Consider the following 26,177-nt stretch of genomic DNA (forward strand, 5'->3'; position numbering starts at 1 on the left):
GGCATGAGGTATGTCTTCTGCCAGGCGCACCTTTCCCCAAACACCCACAGGGCTCACTCCCTCCTTCGCTACCTCACTTCTCCGCTCAGATACCACTTTCTAGGTGAGGCCTTCGCTAACCGCGCTGTTTAAAATCCAGGGCTTACAACAGTGCCTGGTACCCAGCAGGCAATCGGCAAATGCCTGCTTAGTCACTACATGCTCAGTCAATGGCAGCAGCCTGGTGCCGGGTGCCTTTGGAGTTGGGTCCCCAAGGCTGGCCTCCGGAGTGGCGGACACATTTAACAGATCTGAGGTGGCCTAGGGATGTGACCCCAGATGAGGACCAGTAGGGCAAAGGCCCGGAAGGGACACGTGTTTGGAGTGTTTGAGAAGGGTGGAGAGGCAGCCTTGGCTAGAACCAAATGTGTGAGAGGAGCTCAGATGGGCAGACAAGTCCCAGAGTTAGCGCGAGTCTGTGGGTCTTGTAGAGACTTTCGGTTTCCTGAGACCACCGGAGACACACAGACCCCGAGGACTGGAATGGGTTAACACGTGCCCTCTAGCCCCTAGACAACATAGATTTGGGAACTCGAGATGAGGCCGTGGGGCGGGGGGTCCTGACACCCACTTTACCCTCTCTGAGCTCAGGAGCATTGACCGAGCCTCTGGCGCCTGGGGCTTGACTAGAGGGCGGGGTCCGGCAGAGGCCCCGCCTCGAGATCCCAGGACGCCCCTCCCCTCTCCACAGTGAAGCGCGGACTCCGGGGAGAACATAGGCACGGTCGGAAATTATCGCCTTTATTTCTTGGCCGGTAGCGAGGGAGGGTCGGGACCGGGCGGGTCCTGCTGGCCTAGGGGGCGTCAGGGGCAGCCACTGGCGGCTCCGGATCCGCCTCATCGCGGGCGCGGGGGAGCTCAGGTCCGGCCTGCCGGGGGCGGGGTGAGGCTGCAGACCAGGTTCCCGCGCTCCTCGCGTCTGCCCGCGTCTGCCCTAGGCCTCCACCGAGGCTTCCTCTACCTCTGGGGCCGCCCTGCTCCCCACAGACCCCACTCTCAGGGGCCACTCCCAGGATCCCTGCCCGCTCTCTCCTGACTCGGCCCCTGCCCGCCCCGCCTCCCTTCCCCGGGCTCCCTACCTCTCCCTCGCCGGCCCCGACCTCGGGGGCGCTCTGGACCTGCTCACCGAGTATCTCCAGCTCCGCCTTCAGCCTGCGGAGAAGGGGCCGAGGAGAGAGGAGGAAGAGAGGGAGAGTCTAGGGAACAAGGAGGAAGCCACGGAGACGCCGAGACCCGACGACGCCGAGGGAGGCACAGGCGGGGGAAGGGACAGTGGGGGGCCGGTTCCCCGCCGCCCTGTCCCTGCCCTCCTCGCCCACACCTCCCTTCCCCTCTCACCCGTCATTCACCGCCCTGGCGCCCTCGACCTCAGGCGGCGAGCGCAGCCGCAGCTCCACGTCCCGCAGCTTGGCGCGCACCAGCCTCCCTGCGGGTGGGCTGGCGTCAGGGGCAGGGCCGAGGCCCAACCACACGCCCCTCCCCCGGCCCACCTGGCGCGGAAGGCTCACTCTCCGAGAGCAGCTGCTCCTTGCTCCTCTCCAGGGCACGGATCTCCCGGGCCAGTCGCTGCTCCAGCATCTGCGAGGACAAAGAGGAGGCCTGCCCGTCTGGATGTCCTCTTGGCTACACGGCCCGCCCCTCCCCTTTTGGGCTTCTCGGGAAGTCTTCACCTACATTAGGTCATTCATTCATTCATTCAACTATTTATTAACTCAATGTGCAGTTTCTGCTGTGGCTGGAGACCCACCCACCTCCCCCGAAACGCTCTGCATGTCTCCAGGCACCTCTCAAACTTGAACTCTTCCCGCTCTCCTCATCCTCCACTCCCCAGTCTGCGGCTCCTCAAAGGTTTCAGGCACCGTCCAGTCCCAGGGCCTTCCTTCTGTACCCAGATACCTGCACCCCTTCTTCCCTCACTTCCTTCACCTCTGCGTTGAGATGTCACTTGCTTAGAGGCCTTCCCACTGACGTTCCACGATCTAGTCACTAACTTTCTTGGTGCCTCCACTGTCCCCAACCAGCTTGAGACAGCCTCTTTGATCTGCTAAAGACATGGCGTCTTTGATCTGCTACCCTCTCTCACTGCCTCAAATGCAGCCCGGTGCAGCCATTGACATTAGCTGAATGAAGGAATGACCTGACCATAGCTTTCTCTGGGCTGCCATTTGCCACTGCAAGATGAACATACTCTGGGTGAGCAGGGGGAAAGCGGATCACAATGGTACTGCACCCGTCTGGGCAGGTGATGCTGGGTGTGGCAGTAAGGCATGGTGAGACTTAAGTTGATTTTAGATAAAAGCCGAGGGACTGAATAGGTGGACAAGAGGAAGCAAGGAATCAACGACTATCCCACAGCATTGGGCCTGGGCAGGGGTGCACTCTGGGCCAGTCAGTGGGACACTAAAGCCAGGGGAGGAGTGGCTTTGGTTGCAGGCAATGATAATGGCTCACGTGGAATTCCCATAGGTCCTTGTGCTGGCCCGTCAGATCCTCCAGCTGTCCTTTGACATCCAACCTGGAGGCCGACACCCAGGAATGAGAGAACACATGCTAGACCTGACCCCTGATGGGGGCTCTTCATGTGCAGGCCTTCAGATCCTGCCCATGCTCCCTCTGCTGGGAGCTGCTTCATGGGTTGTATCCTCTAAGCTTTGGTTCCTGCAGCAACTCTTCCAACAAACTCTCCCTGATGCAAGCCCTGCTCCCACTTTCTACACTGTGGTCTGCCAGGCCCCAGGCTTCGGAGTTACCCCAGATTCCTCTGGAACTCTGAAACCTGAGAGTTATAGACAAAAATTTGTTCTATGTACTGTTGCAACATGTGCTTCCTGGGAAGGGAAAGACAACCCTGAGTGGTATTCTCTGAATGACCCACCATTCACTCCAGCAGGAGTGGGAGTTGGGATGTCTGTTCACAGCATTCACCTTTCTCATTTCCCCTGTTGAACGAGAACCTTCATGGGCCTCTGTTGAGAACATCACCCTGTCCAACCTGTCCCCCATGGAATGAACTCTGCCTTCACAAGAAAGCTTTGTGAGGCGTGTGGTAATCTGGCACCACAGATTCTGTAACATCCTGGCTCGAAGCCTGATCTGTTACTTCACTGTGACCCTGGGCAAGTTACTTAACCTCTCTGGGTCTCAGTTTCCTCATATGTAAAATGGTGGTGTGGAGGGTGACATTAGCTTTTAACTCTTATAATTGTCATTATGAGGATTAGGTACATAAATGAGCATAAATGCTCATCAGACAGTGTGAGTAGTGTGGTTAAGTATACACACATTAGCTAACATCAGGTTTCCCCATGCAATTAAAGTCACGGTGCACCAGGCCGTGAGACCTCTGGTAACAGGAATGTGCTAAGTAAAGGTTCAGAGGATGCTGGGCGTGGTAGCTGATGCCTGAAATTCTAGCACTTTGTGAGGCTGAGGCGGGCAGAATCACCTGAGGTCAAGAGTTCGAGACCAGCCTGACCAACGTGGAGAAACCCCATCTCTACTAAAAATAGAAAATTAGCCAGACGTGGTAGCACATGCCTATAATTCCAGCTACTTGGGAGGATGAAGAGATGGATGGATACACGGTTGGAGAGACAGTTGATTGGATGTGTGAGTTGCTGGCTGGAGAAACAATAGCTGATTAGAGAAATGATGAGTAGAGGAATAGTGGCTGGATAGAGAAAGAAAGGATTGCTAGAAGAAAGGATAGATGTCTGGATGGATGGTTGGCTAAGTGAATATATGACGGGAAGGATAGAGAGAGGATGAATGCATGATTGGATGGATGGAAGATTGTTAGGTGGAAGGTTGGAGATAAAATAGCCATCTGGCTGGATGACATGGTCGGATAGTTGGGTAGATGGATGAATGGATGAATGAGTAAGTAGGTGAATGGCTAGATAGGTAAGTAGATAAATGGGTGGGCAAATGGATGACTGGGGCTTAAAATAAGCAGACAAATAAGCAAGTGAATGGATATCAAAGGACCTGGATAGCCAACAGCAAAAGACTGAGGCTAACACCAATGGATGGAATATATTTGATAAAGAAATTAGTACTGAATAATTAAATGAGTAAATTAATCTTAACACGACCATTTAATATCAGAGATAACCAAGGAAGTCTTTTGTCTGATCGCTCTATTTATAGAAAGGTAAAATGAGGCTTCCATGTCCAAGATTGATTTCCATAGTTTTTGCTCCCTCCTTTTTCACCTGGGGAATGAGGTGGGGAAGAGCTGAGGCAGGGCCACTTACCTCTGAGCCTCACTTTCCTTCTCTTGGCAGTGCATCTGGAGGATCCTGAGTGCCTCTGTGGGGAAGGAACCAAGGGGACCCTTTGGGAGCTCTTGGGGAGTCAGGGTTGGCCAGAGGTAATGGGCCCCACATCATGTCAGGCATTGGAGGGCACTGTGAGGACTTGGGTGTTTACTCCAAGTAAGGTAGCGATCCAGGGAGAGATCTGTACAGAGAGGGAAGCACCCTGACTTAGGTTTCAGTGGGATTCCTCTGGCTGCTCTGAGGAGTATGGACTTTTGTGGGATGGAAGAGTAGAATAAGGAAGACACAGCAACTGGTAAATACCTTGCTTTTTGCTCAAGACCTCCTCTAGGTGCACTTTCTCTCCATTCACTAGAAAACACAATGACACTTTCAGCCTCCAGGCACCCCATCGTCATCCCCATTGCAACTTCATATAAGGGGAAAGCCACACAGAAGGTGTAGTACGGCCCTAGGAGAGCTGACGTATCTTCTTGCCACCCTTGCAACCATCTCCTACAAGGACCATCCTGATCCAGCTTCTCCCCCTCTATGCCCATATTCCTTGTAAATGTTGAAGGACTGAAGACCCTGAAGAATGTACAAGGTTTACACTGAGGAGAGAGATGGCGATAAAGAAATACACGCACAGTGTCAGGTGGACATAAAGGCTCCTAAGAAACAAATCAGCCAGGGGCGTGAGAATGACCAAGAAAGGGCGGGATTCTATTCTGAGATGAGACCATCAAGATAGGCCTGTCAGGGTGAAATTTGAGCTGAGAGCTGAAAGATGACATGAGACAGTGAGAGGCAATACAGATTATGTGAGCTAAGAGCATTGTAGGCCGGGGAACAGCCTGTGCAAAGGCCCTGAGGTATGCACAGAAGCATCCGCAGTATTGATGGGTCCCTCTTTTGGCCCCACTTACAGGAGTCTAATTCCCTATGCAGGGTCTCCCAGAGAGTGTGGGTCTCTCTCAGTTCCTCACTGGATTTCTTCTTTGCTGGGCCAAGAAGGGAAGAAGACACTGTGTGAGTGTAGTCTCTAGCCTTGCTGTTCTCTCGCAAATATGACACTGCATATTCATCTTCAAACAACCCTACAGGGGCCTAGATTTTATAGATGAGGAGGTGGATTCATTATAAATCCAGGCTCTTCCTGCTGGCTCCAGCTGGCCAGGCTAGGTCCCCAAGTTTACCTTGCTGAAGCTCGTTAATCCGGTTAATCAGGTTCTCTATCTGTGGCTCCAGACTTCCCTCTGAAGAAAGAAAGGAAAAAAGACTGAGCCAGAGAAGACTGGTGTCTGGCTGTCCAAGGCAGACGGAGAAGCACTGTGTCTGCTGCTATCAATTAACAGGCATATATTGAGCACCTGCTGTGTGCTGAGCTCTGCCAGAGCCCCTTGAAGGGCCTGTATTCTGGGCTGGGGAGATGGGACATTGAGCAAAGGTAAACAAATCAATTCAGGTGGCAGTAGCTGCTGTGAGAAATAAAGTGAGGCAAAGCGTTGAAGAGCAAAAGGGTAAAAGGCATGTCTGGAGATATGGAAAGGGCCCAGAGGAGGAGAGGGAAGCAGGTCCTGCAGTTCTGTCGGGGTAGAGTGTGGAGGGGGGACCCATTCCAGGCAGAGCGCAACAAGGCAGAAGGGAACAAGTGCAAATTCCCCATGGTGTGGCAGGAGCGGGTGAGGCACGTGTCGAAAGTAACAGTGAGGGGCTGCTGTGGCTCAGGTCTAGTGAGCAAGTGGAGAGTAGCAGAAGGTGAGGTGGGGGAAGTGGGAAGTGATATCACTCAGGGCCTCTTGGGCCATCGTGGAAGCCTTTAGATGTAACTCTGAGTGTGGTGTGAGCCAATGGAGATGTCCCATCTGCCCTGCCCTATCAAAAGCCTGACAGGAAGGGTTGTCAGTCTGGACTCTGGTACTGGCCTCATCTGAGAAATGGGGAAACCCTGCTTTTACACTGCTGGTGGCAAGTTTCCCAGTGATAGGGTGATCACTGTCCCTTTAGAGAGTCACCTCTAACTTCTCATAGTCCCTGTTTCAGTGCTCTATATGCAGGAGACTTCCTTCTCATGCCTCTTTGGCTTCAAGGTTGGCAACATAGAACGGGGGCAAAAAGCTGCCCAACCCTTACCAGGTCTCACTGCCGACCCCTCAGACACTCTGGGGTTAATAAACTCAGACCCTGGATTTTCCAAGGTCACCCACTCCAGCTTCTGTGACTTCCAGGAGAGTGGGTGCTCTCCACGGTGCTGATTATGACTGACAGAAATCTCTGAGGGTCTTTGTTTTACTGGAAATGATCAGTTTGGGTCACTACATTTCTGGCCCTGCAATTTCTCTCCCTAATTTTACCTAGGCAGCAGTCCCAGTGCACTTCTTTTGCAGGCAGCCACAGAGTGGGAGAAGGGGAGACTACTGCTTTTGTTTGGAATAGACTGACGTGATAGTATTTTAAGATGAGAATGGACTGGGGGTCTAACCTCTGGCCAGCACTGCCTCGGCTCTGATGTAGATACTGGGTGCACACTGGCTCCCAGATCTCCTGCAAAAAGCAAAGCAAGGTGCAAAACCAACTGCATTGCCATTTGTATGTAAAAAGGGAGGACAAAAAAAAAGACATCCATGAATGCATTTTTAAAAAACCTCTGGAAAGATACTTAAGAATTGAAAAACATAGCTGCTTGCCCTTGAGTCAGGGAAATGGATGACTGGTGTGTGGGGGGAGGGAGTAGGAATGGCAGGGGAACTGGTTTTTCCTTTCCTTTAAACTTCTTGAATTTTGAACTGTGAGGCTGTATTCTTGGTTCAAAGAATTAAATTGTATCAGAGGGAGAAAGTGCAAGGGGATAATTTCCTGAGGTTGTGAGTTGAGGTGGCTGAATTTGAACCATGTCTTTCTGACTTGAAACCCCAGGCTGAGCCTCAGAAACAAAGAGACACATGACCTTTCTGCAGCTTTATCACCATTGCCAGCAAGTCTTCAGTCTTCAAAGACTTGGCTTGCCCTGTAGAAACGAAAATCAAAATTACAGGACATAGGGAGAGTGAGAGGGGAGAGAGAAGGGAAGTAGGAAGTCCCAGTGGGGTCTGCAGACACCCCTGGGCTGGGGCTAAGGATGGGATGAGAGACAGATTTCCATCCGAAGCAGGGCCCCCGTCTCTTGCCCTTGAGGTTTATGGTGTGTGCTAGATAAATCAGGACCCCTAAGGGTCAGCTTCTCCCTGAGGGGTTAAAAGACACCACTATAAACATCCCCTTAATGAAACTCAGGGGTGAAAGAAGGGAATGCATGTTTGCTGATGCTCCTGTTCAAGATCATTATGAAGTTCTAACCAGAGCAATAGGGCAGGAAGATTTCATATGAATTTCTTTGAAATAATTATAGCTCATAATTTATACATTCTTAATGAACTTATAGATCTAGGTAATAGTTACTAATGGCTACTAACATCAAAAAAAGACAACTGGATATTGTGAGCCTCTCTCTTTTTCTTTCTTTACCCTGCAGCTCCAGTTCAATGGATTTTTATTTTTATTTTTAATATAGAGAGTTTATTTCAGCTAAGTTGAGGACTGCAGCTCAGAGTGCACTTACAAGCTGCCTTGGGGAGTGTTCCCTATGAGGCTCTAGATGGAAGAACACAACATGGCTGATGAAGGATTTTTGCCCCCAAAACCCCCACCAAAACCAAAAAAGCCTGATGGAATCCCATCAGGTTTCCACATCTAAATATGAATTCAGAGGAAGTACAAAGGGCAGGAAAACACATTATGACACCACTGGGGATGTGCTCAATATCATGTGGACTGTGGGAAACTCCACAGGAAAACCTGTTTCTTCAACAAATAAGTTGCAAAGAAGAAAATGAGGGAGAGGGGAAATCCCACAGATTAAAAAAGACTTGAGGCATATATCAATCAATTAAATGAACAGACCTTATTTGAACCAATTCACCACACTTTTCACCATATATACTTCTATGTATATTTTAACATGAGCCTGTGTTACTTCTAAAATTCAAACAAGAAAAACCACAGGAAAATATTAACGTTAAAAAAAAAAATCCTTAAGTCTTGAAATCAATGGTAAAGGTCCAATCTCAGTGACCTACGCCTCTCTAAGGAAAATTGAACAGAGAAGATGAAAGGCAGCTCGCAAACATGATAGCCAAAAAGTTAATGAAGAAACGCTTACCCACAGTAGTATACAGTGAAAATTCCCTCTCCCTCAGACTTTAAGTTCTCCAGTTCTCCTCAGAGGCCACTAGCATTACAAGCTATGTGTAGGTACTTGGAGATAATTCAATGCATATACAAATATACCTCCCACATTTTCATTTTGTTTTTCATTTTGTTGTTGTTGTTTCTGAGATGGAGTCTAGCTCTGTTGCCCAGGCTGGAGTGCAGTGGCACGATCTCAGCTCACTGCAACCTCTGCCTCCCAGGTTCAAGCGATTCTCCTGCCTCAGCCTCCTGAGTAGCTGGGACTAAAGGCGCATGCCACCACGCCTGGCTAATTTTTTGTATTTTAGTAGAGACGGGGTTTTACTGTGTTGCCCAGGCTGGTCTCAAACTCCTGAGCTCAGGCAACCCACCCGCCTCGGCCTCCCAAAGTGCTAGGATTACAGGCGTGAGCTAGCACTGCCAGCTACATCCCACATTTTTTTTTCTTTTCTTTTCTTTGTTTTTTTGTTTGTTTGTTTTTTGAGACGGAGTCTTGCTCTGTCACCCAGGCTGGAGTGCAGTGGGGTGATTTCAGCTTACTGCAAGCTCCACCTTCCAGGTTCACACCATTCTCCGCCTCAGCCTCCAGAGTAGCTGGGACTACAGGTGACCGCCACCACACCAGGCTAATTTTTCTTTTTTTTTTTTGTATTTTTAGTAGAGACGGGGTTTCACCATGTTAGCCAGGATGGTCTTGATCTCCTGACCTCGTGATGCGCACACCTCAGCCTCCCAAAGTGCTGGGATTACAGACGTTTACAGATGTGAGCCACTGCACCCAGCCCACATGCCACATTTTCTAAATAAGTGGTAGCATATTGTACATGATGCACCCCATCTTGTAGTTTTCATTTGACAATGTACACCAGTGATCTTTTTATTCTTTTTAGTGGCTGCATGGCATTCCACTGTGTGGATATACCATAATTTCAGAACAATATCCTATTGATGGATATTTAAGCTGTTTACCTTATTTTGCTTATTGTGACAAAGAATGCCACAATGATCATCTGCATGTGTTGTCAAGCTGCCATAAGAAAGTACCACAAACTGAGTCTTCCCTCTGTGTCTGTGTCTTCACCTGCCACTCTCATATCTTTATGTGTCTATATTTCCCTCTACTTATAAGGACACCAGCCATTGAATATGGCCCTCCCTAATCCAGTGTGACCTCCTCTTCACTAACTATGTCTGCAAAGACCCTACTTCCAAATAAGTCACATTTCTGAATTTCTGATGGATATGAATTTTGAAGGGACACAATTTAACCTAGTACACCATCCTTGTACATTATTCTTTGTGCTTGCATTAGAGTGTATCTACTGGGTACACATAGAGTACTACTTAGATGCTACTTGGTGGATCAAAGGTATGTATATTATGGAATTTGGCTGATAGGAAATTGCCTTTCACCTGTCTCAGGCCCAAAAATCATACTCTTACCAGGCAAGTATGTTTTTAATCTTCTTCATTTATTTTTTAGTTTTGTTTTTTTTTGCCAACCGGCAAAAACTGTTTCATTTCAAACTTTCTGATAAATAAATACCAAAACCTCATTCATTTCCTCTTGATCAGAAATTCCACTCTTCGGAATGCCTCTTAAGGACGAAATTAAGGATGGTGGGCGAGATGTTGTTTCACTGTTTATACTTTTAAACTCAGGAGTAACGGCTGGGCGCGGTGGCTCACGCCTGTAATCCCAGCACTTTGGGAGGCCAAGGCGGGTGGATCACCTGAGGTCAGGAGTTTGAGACCAGCCTGGCCAATGTGGCAAAACCTCAACTCTATTAAAAATACAAAAATTAGCCGGACGTGTTGGTGTTTGCCTATAACCCCAACTACTCAGGAGGCTGAGGCAGGAGAATTGCTCGAACCCAGAGGACAGAGGTTGCAGTGAGCCGAGATGGCACCATTGCACTTCAGCCTGGGCAACAAGAACAAAACTCTGTCTCAAAAAAAAAAAAAAAGGAAATAACTTGAAGATACCTTAGGGGATTAATTACAGCATGTTTGTAGGATGAAATTCTTTGCAGCCATTAAAATCCATGTTGTAAATCAGGGTTTTTTACCTGAGCTTATTAGATATTTTTTGAAATATTTGGTGGTATGTTCACCTTCTTTATGTCTTTTTGTTTGGCCTGAAATCCTTTATAAGTTAGTATGTATTATTTTAATTTGCATTTTAACATTTAAATTACATAATAAACACATGTAGAATAACTTACATAATAAACAAATGTGGAAGAACAAAATTTAAAGGAAAAGTCTCCCCTCACCAGCAGCCCCTTCTCCAAGTCACTCCCCTTCCCAGAAGTAACCACTGCCAGCAGTTTGGTGACAACATTTGGTCTTTTAGTAAAATACATTTCATGTATTGCTCTAAATTTTACTTTCTTACTCAAGTAAAATTCTAAGAAAATTCAAACAAAGAAATATGTGACGTCAAAAATGAAATTTCCTCTTTTCTCCTTAATCCTAAATCTCACTGCTTGCCCTGATACGATCACTTGGAACAAGTTGGCATGTCCCCTCCTGAGATTTTTTTAATTTCAAAAATATTCTTAATATTTTGGAAATAAGACAAAGAAGTAAAGCTACTTTAATACCAAGGGGAGGTGTCTGTGGTTGTTTTATTTTTAGTACCTTATTATGAGAACTTTCAAATGCACATGAGAGTAGAGAAGATATTATGATTAACTCTCATATGCTCATTGTCCAGATCTGACAATCATTAATACTCACCCTATTTGTTTCAGCTATGTTTCTCCTGTGTGGAATTATTTTTAAGCAATGCCCAGGCTTCTTGACATTTTATTCTCAGATACTTCATCAGGAGTCTCAGCTACTTAAGGACATTTTCTTAGATGACCCTAATCCTATAATCACAACTGACAAGATTAATACTCATCAGGTAACATCTCCCAATACCCAGGCTATGCATTAATTTCCTGATTGTCTCCACATCTTTTTTATGTCTGGCATTTGCAACCATTTCTGCAAAAGCTCCATCTGTGTTTTTCCTCTCTCTGCTTTCTAGTGCTAGTCAAGAAATAAGGCCAAGAGTGGATAATAAGTAAATCTTTTAAATAATCCAACTAACGCTTTGACACAGACACACAAAGTCCATTACAAAAGAAAACGGCCAGCACAGTAAGAGCACCCTTTTAAACATTTTATTTTGAAATAATTTCAGATGTACACAAAAGTTGTAAAAATAGGCCACAGTGCTCCCATTTTGCCCTTATATCAGATTCCCCATTTGTAAGTGATTCTGAATTATAAGTTGCAGACAACTTGACTCATTACTCCTTACTATTCCAGTGTCTATTTCCTATATACAAAGGGAATCTACCAGGTAACCACAGTACAACAATCAAAACCTGGATGTTAATACTGATCCAATATGAATATAGGATCCTTGGTTGCCATTCAAAATTTTCCCTCTTCTCCCTTATATTTTAAAATTATATATGACTACTTACATTTTTCTAAAAGAAAAATAGAACAATAAATCACAAAAATGCCTCTACCTCTGCACGACTCCCAAAATCCAAATCCCTCGTCCAGAGTTATCACTCAGGCTTTTACCATTCAGACACTTTTTCTGTGCAACATACACAGGGCTATAACCTCCTCCATTTTTGTTTCAATCCCAACTGGCTTGTCTCTAATAAAAATATGGTCTATTTTGGAGCTCCTTGTGTGTCAATAATCCTATCAACTTAAAATTTAATTTTAGTACATTTAAATTAGAATTTATCTTTTTCTGCCTCTTAAAAAAAAAAATCCACCACAGAGACATTCCACAGCATGCACACATAAACCTAGACTTAGCCATTTAAGTGACTGTGTTGTGCCTACATCAACACTCCAATGACCATTCCTGGTCCATACACTTACGTATTCTCCTATGATTACATAGTATGGTGACTGCGGAAGTGGAAGAGCATTTTAGATGCCAAAAATACTCTGCCAAACTGCCTCTACCAAAGCCTTTACTTTGAGTCAGCTCTCTTCCCTGAGGCAGGAAAAGGCCTGTTTCTCTACAAGGTCATCAATACCAGATACTATTCTTCCCTTTATAAAGCCAATTTGATGGGCTAGAAATGGCAACTTGATACATCTTTCAGTTTTTCCTTTGCTAGTGAAGTCAGTCATAACTTTAATTTTGAGGAATTTGAAAGGTTGATACTAAAACAGTTTTTTTAAATTGTAGTGGCAGCTAAGTATTACACAGTTAATACGTGAGATCTATTTGCATCTGTCTTATTTCCGTCTGTCTTTCGTTGAATGCTGGCATTTGGTATGTGGCTCTAATCTAAAACAGCTCTCTGTGTGGAAGTTATTTCATTAGTCACACATTAAAAAATTACTGAACACCTACTTTACACCAAGCAGGCATTGTTTTAGGTGCAGGGGAGTGAGAGGTAAACAGTCTCTGTTCTCATGGAGCTCGCATCCTAGGTCAGGTAATAAACAATAATCATTACTTTGATGTCTGTATGAGTAGGTCTGGCAGGATGCAGTCTAGTGTGTTTATTAATACAGTGGTTTAAAGAGTGCAGAAAGGGGTGTTAGAGATAGATAAAAGTGGGGCAGAAAGGTGACAACAGTTGAAGCATAGTGATGGGTACATGGGCTTTGTTTACACTATTTTCTCTACGTTGGTACACTTTGAATACTTCTGTAACAACACAAAAAATACTAGTGGCATACAAATGCATTACTGCCTTGGGAATTTTTTTTTCTTTTTTTTTTTTTCTCTGTTGTCTGTGCTGGAGTACGGTGGCACAATGTCAGCTCACTGTAACCTCCGCCTCCTGGGTTCAAGCAATTCTTCTGCCTCAGCCTCCCAAGTAGCTAGGACTACAGGCACCCGCCAACCACACCTGGCCAATTTTTGTTTTTAGTAGAGACGAGGTTTCGCCATGTTGGCCAGGCTGGTCTTGAACTCCTGACCTCAGGTGACCCACTCACCTCGGCCTTCCCAAGTGCTGGGATTACAGGAGTGAGCCACCAAGCCCCGCCAAGGAAGATTTTTTTCTTCTTTTTTTTGAGACTGAGTCTCGCTCTGTCACACAGGCTGGAGTGCAGTGACGCGATCTCAGCTCACTGCAACCTCCGCCTCCTAGGTTCAAGAGATTCTCCTGCCTCAGCTTCCTGAGTAGCTGGGATTACAGGTCCACGCCACCACGTTCGGCTAATTTACATATACACACACACACACACACACACACACACACATATATATATATATATAGTTTTTAGTAGAGACAGGGTTTCACCATATTGGTCAGGCTGATCTCTAACTCCTGACCTCCTCATCTGCCCGCCTCGGCCTCCCAAAGTGCTGGGATTACAGGTGTGAGCCTCCGTGCCCGGTCTGAGAATTTTTTTTCTTTTGGATGGAATACAATTTCCAATAGTGTCTAGGCCTACATCCCTCCACCCTCCTTTGCCTGTCATTCAAGTCGATACCCTGGAGAAAAGAGGCTGTGGGGGAGGCCATGCTCGATTAAGAGGTTTAAGAGTTCATCAAAGTGTGATAGGTGTTAGGTGTGAAATGGCGACATTGGGAATTACTGTTAATAAGGGGTGGCTGCAGCAAGGTGATTTTTATGAGAACATCCCCACCGCCCCACTTTTGTTTGAAGACTTGCGTACTGAACTATGTGTTGTTTACTTTCAACAACGTCTTAACTACAGTTGACAAAAGTTAATCTCGATGGTAAGAATATGCCTGTTAATTTATCTCCACTCTTGTGAACGGTTAAAATACTATTTTTCTTCAATAACAAAAGGCTTAACATTTTATTTAAAAAATATTGGAATATCATTATTTCATTATTGTAATGGGATGAATCCTCCCTCCTTTCTGCCCTGGTTAGAGAGAAAGGAGTGCAGCCCACTTGCCCTCACTACCTTCAGCCTCCTCAGCGGCTTCTGGCGCCTCCACATTCAGAGGTTTCAGCTTCCCCGCCATTTTCCAACGCGGGGCCTGCGCGCGAGCCTTGCTGGATGACTGGTTGAAAAAGAAACCACGTGAGGGCAAAAGGCTTTTCAGCGCGCATGCGTGCAGTCCGCGGTTATGCCTCCGGTCGACTCAGGAGTCAGCTCTGGGCAAGCGCGGAACACACTGCGCCCCGATTGCATGCTACAACCTTGAGGCTGTACCTCCACAAACAAGGGCAGAGCTAGGGTCATGGCCAGTTGGGGAGTGAGGGTAGTGTGCACACATACAAAACCCTAGGAAGGTCTCTCCTGCTTTAGGCTGCTTGTCTTGTGCAGGTTGTCATAGTCTGGGACAGACGTGCATGTGCTATGTGGTGGTACACAATAGTTCGAGTCTGTTTTCGTTCACAAATCTTCATCAAAGTTTACGAGAGAGGGTTACTTATCTCTGTTTCACAAATGAGTAAAATGAGGCTTAGAAGCTAAGTGCATCTCCTATGTAAAAATGCTGGATTTCAGCCACTGTGTGCAGTCAGGGCTTTGTGTCCTGGGTTCCACAGGTGGACACTAGAGGCCACCTTCTCATTAATGTTAGCAGCAGCCGGCATTGAGGGAGGTCATTTCTGGCAGGGTAAAGATGAAGAAAACTACAAGAAGGGCAAAGGAATATCCTTGTGGGTCTTACTTTTAGGACTTTCATGTAGTTTTTTTCTTTAATACCCTCAGGCCAGTTCCAAGCATAGCCTGGCCCTGAAGTGTCAATTCCAGCACCCCTGTGGGCCACCCTAGAGACCTTGGCCAGATCTGGACACTCACGGCTGAGATTCAGCTGAGGAGGCAGACCCCTGAAGCAAGTTTGGAGGGGACAGTCCCTGACAGAGGCTACAGCGTCATTCAAGTGAAGGAGATGAGACAGAGGGAAGGGAGAGGGAAGCCTAAGGATTTCCCCAGACGGGGAGGTGCATAACAGGGTGAGGAAAGCAGCCTGCTTGCCTGGCTGCTGCCACCATCTCTTTCATAGACGGGCCTTCAGATCTTGCCCCATTGCCTAGGGAGACAATGACTAGCCACGGACACACCCCCACCCACATTTCCAGGGTGGACAGAAGGTAAAAAACAAAGGTGGTTGCTCCCAGCACTGCCTGGTCTGGGAGCTCCATCTATCAGAGTCCAGTGAACAAGCCATTGTGGGCAGCTTGGTCCGTAGAGGGGGCTGGTGGTGTGGAGTACTTGGGTGGGTAGCGAATGAAGAGCCGGTCCTCCTCTTTCTTCACCCAGCGCAGGAGTTTGGTCACTACCAAGATTGCACCTGCCTTGGTCACCAGAGGGCTGAGGCAGGTATAGAGCTCGAATTTGGAGGTCACCTGGGGGTTTGGGAGGAGACAGAGTCAGATGGGCCAGAGCTGGCTATGGACAACCCTGTCTACCCCAATGCAGCTGCATGTCTGCCTCCTGCAACCTGGAACCTCTACCTGGCAGCACCTCCTACTGGGTGCTGCCTAGATACTGGGCTAAGGTAGGTAAGCTGATATTGTGCAACTAATGAGCCAAGGGTCAGTAGGACCTAGTGGCTTCAACTGGGTGATGTTGGTTGTGTTTGTGGGTACTCTCTAGACCTGTCTGCTCATCTGGGGACTGGGGAACACAGTAACAATGTTTAATATTCTGTCAGTAACCTATTGTGTACAACGTCCTGTTCTAAGCTCATACAACTATGTTTTCCTCATCAACAGCCAGGGAATAATATAAAGAGGAACTCTAGTTATGCCTCATACTAAATGGAGAGGCCTGATCCCACAAGGTCACTAGTGCCTTTCCTGTGCCACCTCCAAGAGCTCTCCCCTTCACTCCCCCTGCTCCGGCCATTCTGTACTTTCCTTGCTATTCCTCAAACATAGCCAGGCTCAGTCCCACCTCACCGCATATCAGTCCTTTCCCTCTGCCAGGTGTACTCTTCCTCCTAATATCCATGTAGCTCCATACCTCCCTACTGCACTCAGATGCCATCTGCTCAGGGAGGCCACTCTGATCACTTGGTTTAAAATTCTGGTCCTAACATATCTTGTTTTTTTGTTTTTTTTTTTTTTTTAATTTTTTTCACACAGAGTCTCGCTATTGCCCAGGCTGGAGTGCAGTGGCATGGTCTCAGCTCACTGCAACCTCCGCCTGCCAGGTTCAAGCGATTCTCCTGCCTCAGCCTCCCGAGTAGCTGGGATTACAAGCGCATGCCACCAAGCTCAGCTAATTTTTTGTATTTTTAGTAGAGATGGGGTTTCACCATGTTGGCCAGGCTGGTCTCAAACTCCTGACCTTTTGACCCACAGCCCCCTCTCCACCCCCACTTGGCCTTCCAAAGTGCTGGGATAATAGGCGTGAGCCACTGCACCCGGCCCATATCTTGGGTTTTAAATTCCAATCTCTACTAAAAGGTACAAAGGCTCCATGGAGAAATGGCTGAGTTGAGGACTGGAATAGAGAAAGACAAGTAAGATGTGCTCACGTAGTGAAGGGGACGTGTCAGAGACACAGGGATCAGCCTGGCTGAATCAGGGTACCCACTGGCTAAATCAGAGGCAATTTGAACACCAAAATAAATGCTAGAGAAAGATTTTAACTCACTGAATTAAAGAAAAATCCATGAGATAATATTGATAGAAAACTAAAAATTCAATAAATAGGAGAAGAAAAAGTTATTCCTTTTTTTTTTTTTTTGGAAGCACAGTGGCGCGATGTTGGCTCACTACAACCTCCGCCTCCCAGGTTCAAGTGATTCTCCTGCCTCAGCCTCGTGAATAGCAGAGATTACAGGCACACAACACCACACCCAGCTAATTTTTTATTTTTAGTAGAAATGGGGTGTCACCGTGTTGGCCAGGCTGGTCTCGAACTCCTGACCTCAAGTGATCTGCCCGCCTCAGCCTCCCAAAATGCTGGGATTACAGGCGTGAGCCATCACATCCAGCCCCATGTTGTTATTTATAGTAAAATCCCAACCAATAAATGTAGAAAGAATGATGGAGTTAGGAAAACCACTGTCTGGCCAGGCGTGGTTTTCACCACACCCTTTATAACTCTTTATGAATATAAATACAAGAACTCTTTATATTGTTTTTGCAACTTCTTTCTAAATCTAAAGTTATTTGAAAATGAAAGTTAAAAAAATTTAAAAACAAAATCCTTAGCCTAGGACAATGCCTGATCCATAGCAGTCATGCAATAAATTAATAAATATGCATTACATGGCAGGGCCTGGGGGAAGGTGCTATTTCTGATGAGGTCCCCTTCTCTGGCCTCCCTCAATAGCTGACCTTTAGCAAACCCCTAGGAAGTGAGGGCTGGAGCCCAGAGGAGACCCAAGGGAAGGATACACCAGGTAGAGGGCACAGCAACGGACCAAGCCTGTAGTGTCTGAGGAGTGCTGGGGCTTCAAGGAGTCATAATGAGCTGGAGATGAATGGGGTACCTCCAGACACATGGACTGGGCTACTAGGGAATTGGCAGGCACAGCAATGGTGGTTAACGGAGCCTCTGGAAAGTCAAAGACACTGTCCTGGTTGCTAATCGGGGAAAAGCACACAGGAGGATGAGGCTAATGTCGGATTAGAGTCACGGTCATTAGTTGTCAGGGACTTCAAAGATGTGTGTGTAAAGGCAGGGACAGTGTCGCAGGCAAGGCACAGCCCAGCCAGAGGCCTGCTGTGTTTGGTGGAGGCACTATGGCTGGAGGGGATACAATATAGGGAAAGGAGGCTTGAAGTGGGGAATTAATTCACTCAGAGCCCTGCCCAACTTACCCAGGCCAGCAGTGTCTCCTTCTCAGCCACGTGGTAAATGAGGCGCAGGGGTCGGGAGGTGTTGTGGAGACGAGCATGCAGGCGGTGGTACAGGTCCGACAGCCGCTGCCGCTCCTCCTCTCTGCTGTAGGGGGCCTCTAGCTCAGGGCTGCCATGATGGAGGGAGGTAGAGGGCAAGGTTAGTCCAGGGCCTTCTTGGCTGGCCCATTTCCGCCCTCAGTCTAGAGATTTCAATTAAGTTAGGGAGCTGAGCCTCTCCCATGAGACTTCAGGATTCTCAGGGGTTGGAGGCTGACCTTCCCTCATCAAACTAGGGGATTCCCTGAGTACTAAGGCCCTGCTCTCCACCAGAAGAGGGGGATTCCTTTAGATCCATGACAGATGCTCCATCATCAGAGATGTGTTCTGTTCCCTCTTTCTTAAGCATGGCCGGTTATCTCTCCTGAGTCACATCCCTGAGATGCTGAACTTCCTGGTTTGACAGGCCTTCCCACCCAGCCAGTTGCCTTAGGGTCAGGGCCTACCTGGTAAACTGGGGCAGTTGGCGGTGGTGGTCAGGGATGTCCAGCGGCTTATACAGGAAGTGCCGGAGGCCCGGCGCCCCCACAGCCTGCACACTGTAGGCAGGAGCACTGGCTGATGAGGCATTAGAGAAGCTGGCAGCCTCCCCAAGAACACGCATGGCACCAAGGGCATGCATCCCGTCTTCGACCAGGCGCCGGCAGGCAGCCATGGCATGGAAGGCTTCACGTTGGGTGCCAAGCAGCAGCAGGCAAACAGGCATAGCATCCAGGCGGGCCACGTAGGCGTAGAAAAAACCATCAGGGTTGAAGCGGGGCAGGCACACTGGTGCCCAAGCCTCACCCGCCGCAAAGGCGGGTGCACCCACCCAGTCGAGCAGCAATTGCAGGTCAGCTGGGTCCAGCCGGCACTCGGCCAGCACATTCCGCTCCTGGGCTGCTGTTATCAGTCGACCACCTACTGCCAGCACTGACAGCGCCAGGCCAGGCGCTGTGCAACGTCGGAGGAGCGCACCCAGTGCGTCTCGCAGTGGGCGGGCAAGGGGCACACAGCGCACGGCACCCAGGAGCAGGGCTCCTGGGTCCTGCTCCACACTGTCCAGAAGTCGGTCCAGTGTGCGCTCTGAGCCAGCCAGCAGGCGGCGGAGGTCATAGTTCTGCTTGTGTGCGAAGATGCGGGCGACACTTGCACGTGTCAGCGTGCTCACGATCTGTGCGTGCACAGCTAGCAGCTCCCCCCGCAGTTGGGCTGCTGACTGAGAAGTCCGTGACATGGCCACGAGCAACAGTGGGCCCTGCTGTAGGAACACCAGCTTGTGGTCCTCTGAGGAAGGGAGGGATAAGAAGAGGGGGCAGAGCTGGATCAGGAATGACCAGAGGGAGACAGTGGGGCTCTTCTGCTCTCTCCTACCATACACACACACTGGCCTGAGTCCACACCATCACTCTGTAGGCACCTGGACTGGGGTAAGGACAAGCTGGAGGAATCTGGACATTTGCAAAGACATGATGGGATGGCCAAAGGAACAGGTAGGTTAGATACACAGCACGGAGCAGGGGCAGGTGGGAAGAGATGGTACAAGGGCTGACACAGAGCCAGAAAGACACAGCTCAGCCACACAGGCCCCATAGTCATGTTCTCAGGCAACACAGAAGTATCCAGCTAGTCACTCAGATCCCAGCAAGTCAATCATTCAGAAACCAGCAGGCCAGACAGAGATGAACCCCCCACCTCCCGCCACTCACAGTTAGAGCCCTGGCTGACCATCCACACACATGGACCCAACCCTGGCTGGCTGGATAGCGCCTGAGGCAGGCAGACAGACCTACCCATGCCAGCCATATTCCCGGTCACTGTCCCCCATTCTGCCTCCCACCTGTTTGCTCACCAGCGTAGATGGCGCGGATGGTATCTCCTGCACTCTGCACAAAGGACACCAGGGCGGTCATTACACCCATGGTAGCCGACAGCGCCTCCACACTACCGTACCGCGAGTAGATGGGCTTGCCAGCTTCACTCAGCACAAACACATGCTTCCGCTGGCTGCGCCACTCCTCATCACTGGGGTCCCCGCCCTGGCCTCCAGAGCTACTCTCAGGGCTACGCGTGGGACTATTCTCAGGGGCTGCAGGACTCCAGAGCCGACAGGTACTTGACGGGGCCTCTGACTGGGGCGGTGGTGATGGGCTGGGTGGCTGGTCCTTGTCCTTGGATCCTGAAAGGGAGACCCTGGTGGGTCATCTGCATGTGAACCCTTAACCCCACATCCCCAAGGACCCACCAAATATCTACTAGCCCCTCCAGGACCCCTGCATGCTGACACAGACCTCCAAGTGTCTCCTATGCCCCTCAATGACAAATGACTGCCCTAGGACCCCGCAATGATCTCCCTAAAACCCTAATAAACCAACACATTCTCATTGTCATTCCACTGGACCTGCTATGTTCCTACAGACCAATTACTTCCCTTTCAATAACTGTCATTCCCAAGTCTTCAAAGCACCCCATTGACTCTGGATGATGATTATTCATCTCCAATGATCCCCCATTAACTCCTCTGACCCCTATTTTTTCATCTGATTTCTGCTCACCCAATGGCCACCATTAACATATATTAATATCTTAAGTGTCTGAATGCCCCTTCCCCCACCACTACCCTATCAGTGATGCCCACTGATAGGTGATGACCCCTACTAACTCTCCTGGTCGCCCATTTATATTCTTGGTAATGTCCACTATTTCTCCCAGTAACTGTCATTAATATCCACTAACACCCAGATCTTTAGGACTCCCCTAATCCACTATTCACTCCCACTGTGGTTCACAAACACCCCAATGACCCTACTTTAACAATCATTAACACCTGGTTTTTCAGTGATCCTCCATGACTGCCCTGATCCACAATTTATTCTACTCCATGTCCACTCCCCCCACCCCCAACAATGACCATCATTAACTTCCACTAACACCTGCACTTCAGAGACCTTCACTCACTCCCCTGACCACCTTCAATCTCATTGATATCCACTCCCCTCCCTACAGTAACCATTATAATATCCACTAACACACAAAACTTTAATGACTTTCACTGCCCCTCCCTATGACCATCATTAACATTCATGAAAACCCACAACTTCAGTGGCCCCTACTGACACATCCATTTAATCCCATCCGTCCCCCAATGACAGCCATTATTATCCATGTGCAGCTATGTCTCAATAATTTTCCCATGAAATCCCAATAATTGCATATTCTCTTATTGACATTCTCATGACTGACACACCCATGTCCCCAAATATCATTACTCCCTCCTAATAATTGCTCTTACCTGCTATTAATTCCCAAGTCCTCAACCTCCCCACCCACATTTATTCTCACATCACTGATCCTTCCCAATGATTCCATTTACATCCACTAATTCCAAAGTGATCAATGGTACAGACTTCTCAGTGACTTCCATTAAATCCCAAATGAACAACTTTACACATCCATTAACATTTGGTTCCTTAAAGACTTCCCAACAGCCTACCAGTGACTTCAATGATGTAAATACTCTGAGTGCCCATGGAACTTCACTGATTCCCCTTGCCACTTCTATTATTTAATAAATAACACCCTACTCCTCAAAAACACTAACTTGTAAACAGTACTCCTTGGAATCTATTGACTTTCTTCAGCGCTTTCTTTGACCTAAACACTCTAAATCCTCAGTGACCCTCTTTGGTTCTAACACCTCCCTTTTTGATTCCTCAATGACCTAAACTCACACCAAACCCCCAGTGAACATCCGTTGACATCCAATGACTTCCTCAGTGAAGTAAACTACACCATGTGTCCACAATGATCTCCTCCTGACCCGGCTATGGTTTAAGCCACTTGTCTTGAGTCCCAAAAGACTCCATACTCATCACCCACTGACCCTCCCCCCGTCCAACAATGCCAACCCCTAGGGATCCATTTTAAGACCCCACTAAGTGAAGTCATACCTGTTTCCTCCAGGCCCTTGCCTTCGGGATCCAGTGGGACTGCGTGAATCCCTCCACCTTCTCTAGTTTCCTCACTGGGGAACTGTGTGTCCTCCAAGTCCTCCGCGCCCCCGGGGGCCGGGGCAGCAATGTCTCCTCCGGCCTCCATCTGCACATCCCTGAAGGGGAGGGGAATCGAGGGTGACGGGCGGTGAAAGAAACTTCTGAAAAGCCTTTATAGAGTCAGGCCCCTTTGGACACACTCCTACTGCTCGTTTCCCCACGGATTTCAATAGGACGAGACATTCAAAAACATGCCCAAATACGTGCCCCCTCCAACACTTTCCGAAAAGAGGAGACTCTAATGGGCCTCAGGAAATAGAGATATACAAACACCTGTTTTAACCCCGAATCTCAACCGGCCGGATACCATTACTTCCCCGTAGCGGCGGTGGCATCACACTTCCGGATGCAGCCGGGGAGGTGCCACACTTCCGGGTGCGACGCCTCCAGAAGACGCTTCCGGTTGCGGAGCTTTATTGGCTCCCCGCGGTGTCCCTCTCTCGTCGCTTACAGGTGTCCCCCCATAATTGAGATGGTGCGGGCTACTTCCAGATCTACGTCAGGTCTGTTCGGGAGCTGAATGAGACCTCTCTGCACTCCTTTCAACGTATCTGGCTACGGCTGCTAACCCGGGACAGCTAGGCCCACATCGCTTACCGGTGGTTGTTGGCGTGAGGGGGGCGCGGCTCGCTCTAGCCAATCCCGGAGTACACAGGGCGAGACCGCCTTCTTTCTGGGCCAATCGAGATAAGCCGCCTCATTTCCCCGCTGTCTACTCCTCCCGCCAAACCCTAACCAATACTGTACGTTGTGTTGCGTTTGCACCCGCCCATCCATTGATTGACGTCTCCCTCGACCCAATCGAAGGCTCGAGCCTATTCCTCGTTTCACAAGAGGACTTTTGCAGCCTAAGTCCGCATGGATACCTGTGCCGGACCCACAAACGGGCTCTCCCAGAACTGAGGCAACATCACTTTCTCTTATCCCTTAACCCTGCCAAGAAAGTCAAGGGAGGGGAGAGACGCGAATGCTTGACGGGCTGTCGCCGCTTTCAATCAGCGTGCCGCGCCAAGTCTGCTCAGTCTATAGGACTCGGATCCTAAAGAGGCAGGTCTCGCAGAAGGAGGAAGTATACGTTGGTCACTCCGTGTTCACGCAAAGGGCTCGGCAGCCTTTGGAAAAAAGGAAGCGCGAGCCACGTACATCCTCGTGGCGCCTGGCTAGGGGGTTGCGACGGCAAAGCTCAGGCTGATTTGGATTTGTCCAGACGCGCAAAAAGCACCGCTTACCTCACTTGCGTGGGCTGCGTCAGCGGGCAGGAACGTGCAAAGCCCAGGCCCACGGAGGGGTGCGCGTGTGGGCGTGGCCAAGAGGCCGCTGAGTCCTGATTGGCCGAAGGCCACCCTTGGCTAGCGCGACGGCCCCTGCACCGGGGCCCGTCCCCTGTAAGGTCTACACTTCCCTGGAAAGTAGAGCGCAGCAGCTGGATAGGATCTTACTCGGGTGTTGCCAGCAGCCGCAGCCTGCAAGCTGCGAGGGGTTTGGGCGGCCAGCGGAAGGAAGGTGGTCCTAGCTGACAATTTTAGCCTGAGGGCGAACGCGGGTGTAGACGCGCCTGATCTAGACTGCCCATCTCCTTTGCTCTAGGGGTCTCTGACTGTCTCTTCCTGCGACTCACCGAGCCTGTCTCGGGGTGTCTGCCTGCGCCCCTGTCTCTTCCTGTATTTGTGTCTCTGAATGTGTAAATGAACACCTTTACACATCCACTTGCGCTCTCCTTCCCCATCTCTCTACCTCCGCCTCTTTCTCTGGGTCTCAGTCTCTCCGTAGTTCTTTAGCTTTCTGACGGCATTTCACTTACTTCCCACCCTCTCTCCCAAGGCAGAACAGCGGCCCCCCAGGGGTCCTCGAGGCCCTATCGGATCCCGCAGCTCCGTCCCCTGCGGGTTCCCACGTCTACCAGCAGCTGGGGGAAGAACTCTGCCAGCTCAGGGCAGGGGCGGGCACTCACTTGGACCAGGACCTGCCCGACGTCCCTGGTCCGCCGGGCGAACGGGTCGTCACTTCCTGTGATCAGTTTGGGAAAAGGCCCTGGGGGCCCTGCCACGGGCGAGTGTGGGAACCCAGGGTTCGAATTCCCGCCCCGACGCTGCTTCCGGACCGAAAGCCCCCTGAACGCCTTACCCCAAGTGCCCTGGGCCTCGGTTTCTCCACCTGTGAAACAATGATGGGAATCGCTTGACGTTAAGTGAGTGGAGGTGCTGGCACACTTCGAGTGATTGCTAAGTGGAAGCCTTTGGTACTAGTTAGGATAATTATTTTAATTACAGTATAGTTAGGGTAATAAATTCCAAATACCAGTGTAGCATCATGTGCTTTATATACAATAGATAATCGATAAGTAATGAAATATTAAAGTTATATAAAACAATAAATTTATGTGCATAAAAATATATTTACCTAATACATTTAGAAGTACGTAATATATAATAAACATGTAAAAAAGCACAATAAAATAATAGCATCTCATAAGCAAACTTATTTATTTATTAATCTTGCTATGTTACCCAGCCTAGAGTGCAGTGGCGAGATGTTGACTCATTGCAGCCTCCGCCTCCCAGGTTCAAGCAATTCTCCTGCCTCAGCCTCCGGAGTAGCTGGGATTACAGGTGCCTGCTACCATGTCCTGCTAATTTTTGTATTTTTAGTAGAGAGGGGGTTTCGCCATGTTGGCCAGGCTGGTCTTGAACTCCCGACCTCAGGTGATCCACCCACCTCAGCTTCCCAAAGTGCTGGGATTACAGGCGTGAGCCACCATGCCAAGCCTAGTGCTACACACTTTAAACAACCGGATCTCGCAATAACTCCCTCACTCACTATCACCAAGAGGATGGTGCTAAACCATTCATGAAGGATTCACCCCCATGATCCGATCACCTCCCACCAGACCCCACCTTCAATATTGGGGATTACCATTCGACCTGAGATTTGGGTGGGAACATAGATCCAAACCTTATCAGGGGAGTAGAGGAATAGTCACGCCTTCATCTAGCTTTGTGAATCTGCATTTTTACCTCAGAGGAAGCAATCAGACATGCATTTGTTTCAGGTGAGCAGAGGGATGACTTGGGGTTCTGTCCTGTGTCTCGCACCTGTGAAGACAAACTATCAATTTACGTTGTCAGGGTAAAATTCATCAGAACCGTTTTAGGGTAAAGATCTTGGGGTCCACAAGGAATCCCTAGAGGGCAAATTATGAGGAAAGTATGTAGCTTTCTTATCTTTGTAGGTATCTTATTTAGCGATAAAATGGGAGGCAGGTTTGCCTGATGCAGTTCCCAGCTTGACTTTTCCCTTTGGCTTAGTTATTTTGGGGTCCTGAGATTTATTTTCCTTTTACACCTGCCTTGTATTTCAACAAAACCATATCACAATTAGGCTCCTTTTAAAAATTCTCGCTGATGTGCTCTGCGAACTTTAATGATTGTTTTCCAGGGAAAATGGCAGAACTAAGAACAACTGTCACAGAGTCTCTTATCTGAAACCCTTAGTGCCAGATGTGTTTTAAATTCACACTTTTTCCTGATTTTAGAAATGAAATTAGGTGCATGTGCCATATATTATATAGACCCCAACAAGGGACTGGGAAATGCCTGATAACTAAACTCATTGTTTCTGAGTGAAACTTTTTATTACTCCCACTAAGAGAAACGCTAAGCCGTCTTATGTTACTTTAGTTCAGGTTTTACCTCCAAATGAATTTTTAAAAATTATTTTTCTGGAGCTTTTTGGATTTCAAAACTGCAGATGTAAGATTATGGAGCTTTATTAGCATTCAATATTTGATGATTTGC

The 26,177-nt window shown here is 48.5% G+C and overlaps 2 protein-coding genes across 4 annotated transcripts; both read right to left on the minus strand.

The window, feature by feature from the left end:
• Positions 1–762: 762 nt before the first annotated feature.
• SYCE1L (synaptonemal complex central element protein 1 like) lies at positions 763–14,518 on the minus strand. Its single transcript, XM_010370205.2, has 11 exons — positions 14,451–14,518; positions 7,249–7,308; positions 5,498–5,557; positions 5,228–5,302; positions 4,623–4,670; positions 4,296–4,350; positions 2,491–2,554; positions 1,548–1,617; positions 1,378–1,465; positions 1,119–1,191; positions 763–908 (listed from the first exon to the last, which is right to left on the minus strand). The coding sequence occupies exons 1-11, from the start codon at positions 14,509–14,511 to the stop codon at positions 834–836; spliced, it is 729 nt and encodes a 242-aa protein (XP_010368507.1). The 5' UTR covers positions 14,512–14,518; the 3' UTR covers positions 763–833.
• MON1B (MON1 homolog B, secretory trafficking associated) lies at positions 14,316–23,012 on the minus strand. Of its 3 annotated transcripts, none has more exons than XM_030924850.1 (6): positions 22,691–23,012; positions 22,282–22,439; positions 20,172–20,510; positions 18,799–19,618; positions 18,275–18,422; positions 14,316–15,844 (listed from the first exon to the last, which is right to left on the minus strand). In XM_030924850.1, exons 2-6 carry the CDS (start codon positions 22,427–22,429, stop codon positions 15,644–15,646), a joined length of 1,656 nt encoding a protein of 551 aa, XP_030780710.1. In that variant the 5' UTR covers positions 22,430–22,439; positions 22,691–23,012; the 3' UTR covers positions 14,316–15,643. The 3 variants fall into 3 exon arrangements, with proteins under 3 accessions (XP_030780710.1, XP_030780709.1, XP_010368505.2); XM_030924849.1 differs by having other exon boundaries at positions 22,657–23,012; XM_010370203.2 differs by having other exon boundaries at positions 20,184–20,510; positions 22,657–23,010.
• Between the last annotated feature and the right edge of the window lie 3,165 nt (positions 23,013–26,177).

The sequence above is a fragment of the Rhinopithecus roxellana genome, chromosome 20 (genome assembly GCF_007565055.1).
Source record: "Rhinopithecus roxellana isolate Shanxi Qingling chromosome 20, ASM756505v1, whole genome shotgun sequence".
Lineage (NCBI taxonomy): Eukaryota > Metazoa > Chordata > Mammalia > Primates > Cercopithecidae > Rhinopithecus > Rhinopithecus roxellana.

Coding starts and splice junctions, on each gene's coding strand:
- MON1B (XM_030924850.1), bottom strand. CDS start 22,429: ATGGAGGCCGGAGGAGACATTGCTGCCCCGGCCCCCGGGGGCGCGGAG. Junction 18,423..18,798: donor CAACTGCCCCAGTTTACCAG/GTAGGCCCTGAC, acceptor CCATCATGGCAG/CCCTGAGCTAGAGGCCCCCT. Junction 15,845..18,274: donor AGGAGACACTGCTGGCCTGG/GTAAGTTGGGCA, acceptor CCAAACCCCCAG/GTGACCTCCAAATTCGAGCT.
- SYCE1L (XM_010370205.2), bottom strand. CDS start 14,511: ATGGCGGGGAAGCTGAAACCTCTGAATGTGGAGGCGCCAGAAGCCGCT. Junction 5,558..7,248: donor GGTGATAAAGCTGCAGAAAG/GTCATGTGTCTC, acceptor TTCTTTCTTCAG/AGGGAAGTCTGGAGCCACAG. Junction 909..1,118: donor TCGGGGCCGGCGAGGGAGAG/GTAGGGAGCCCG, acceptor CGCCCCCGGCAG/GCCGGACCTGAGCTCCCCCG.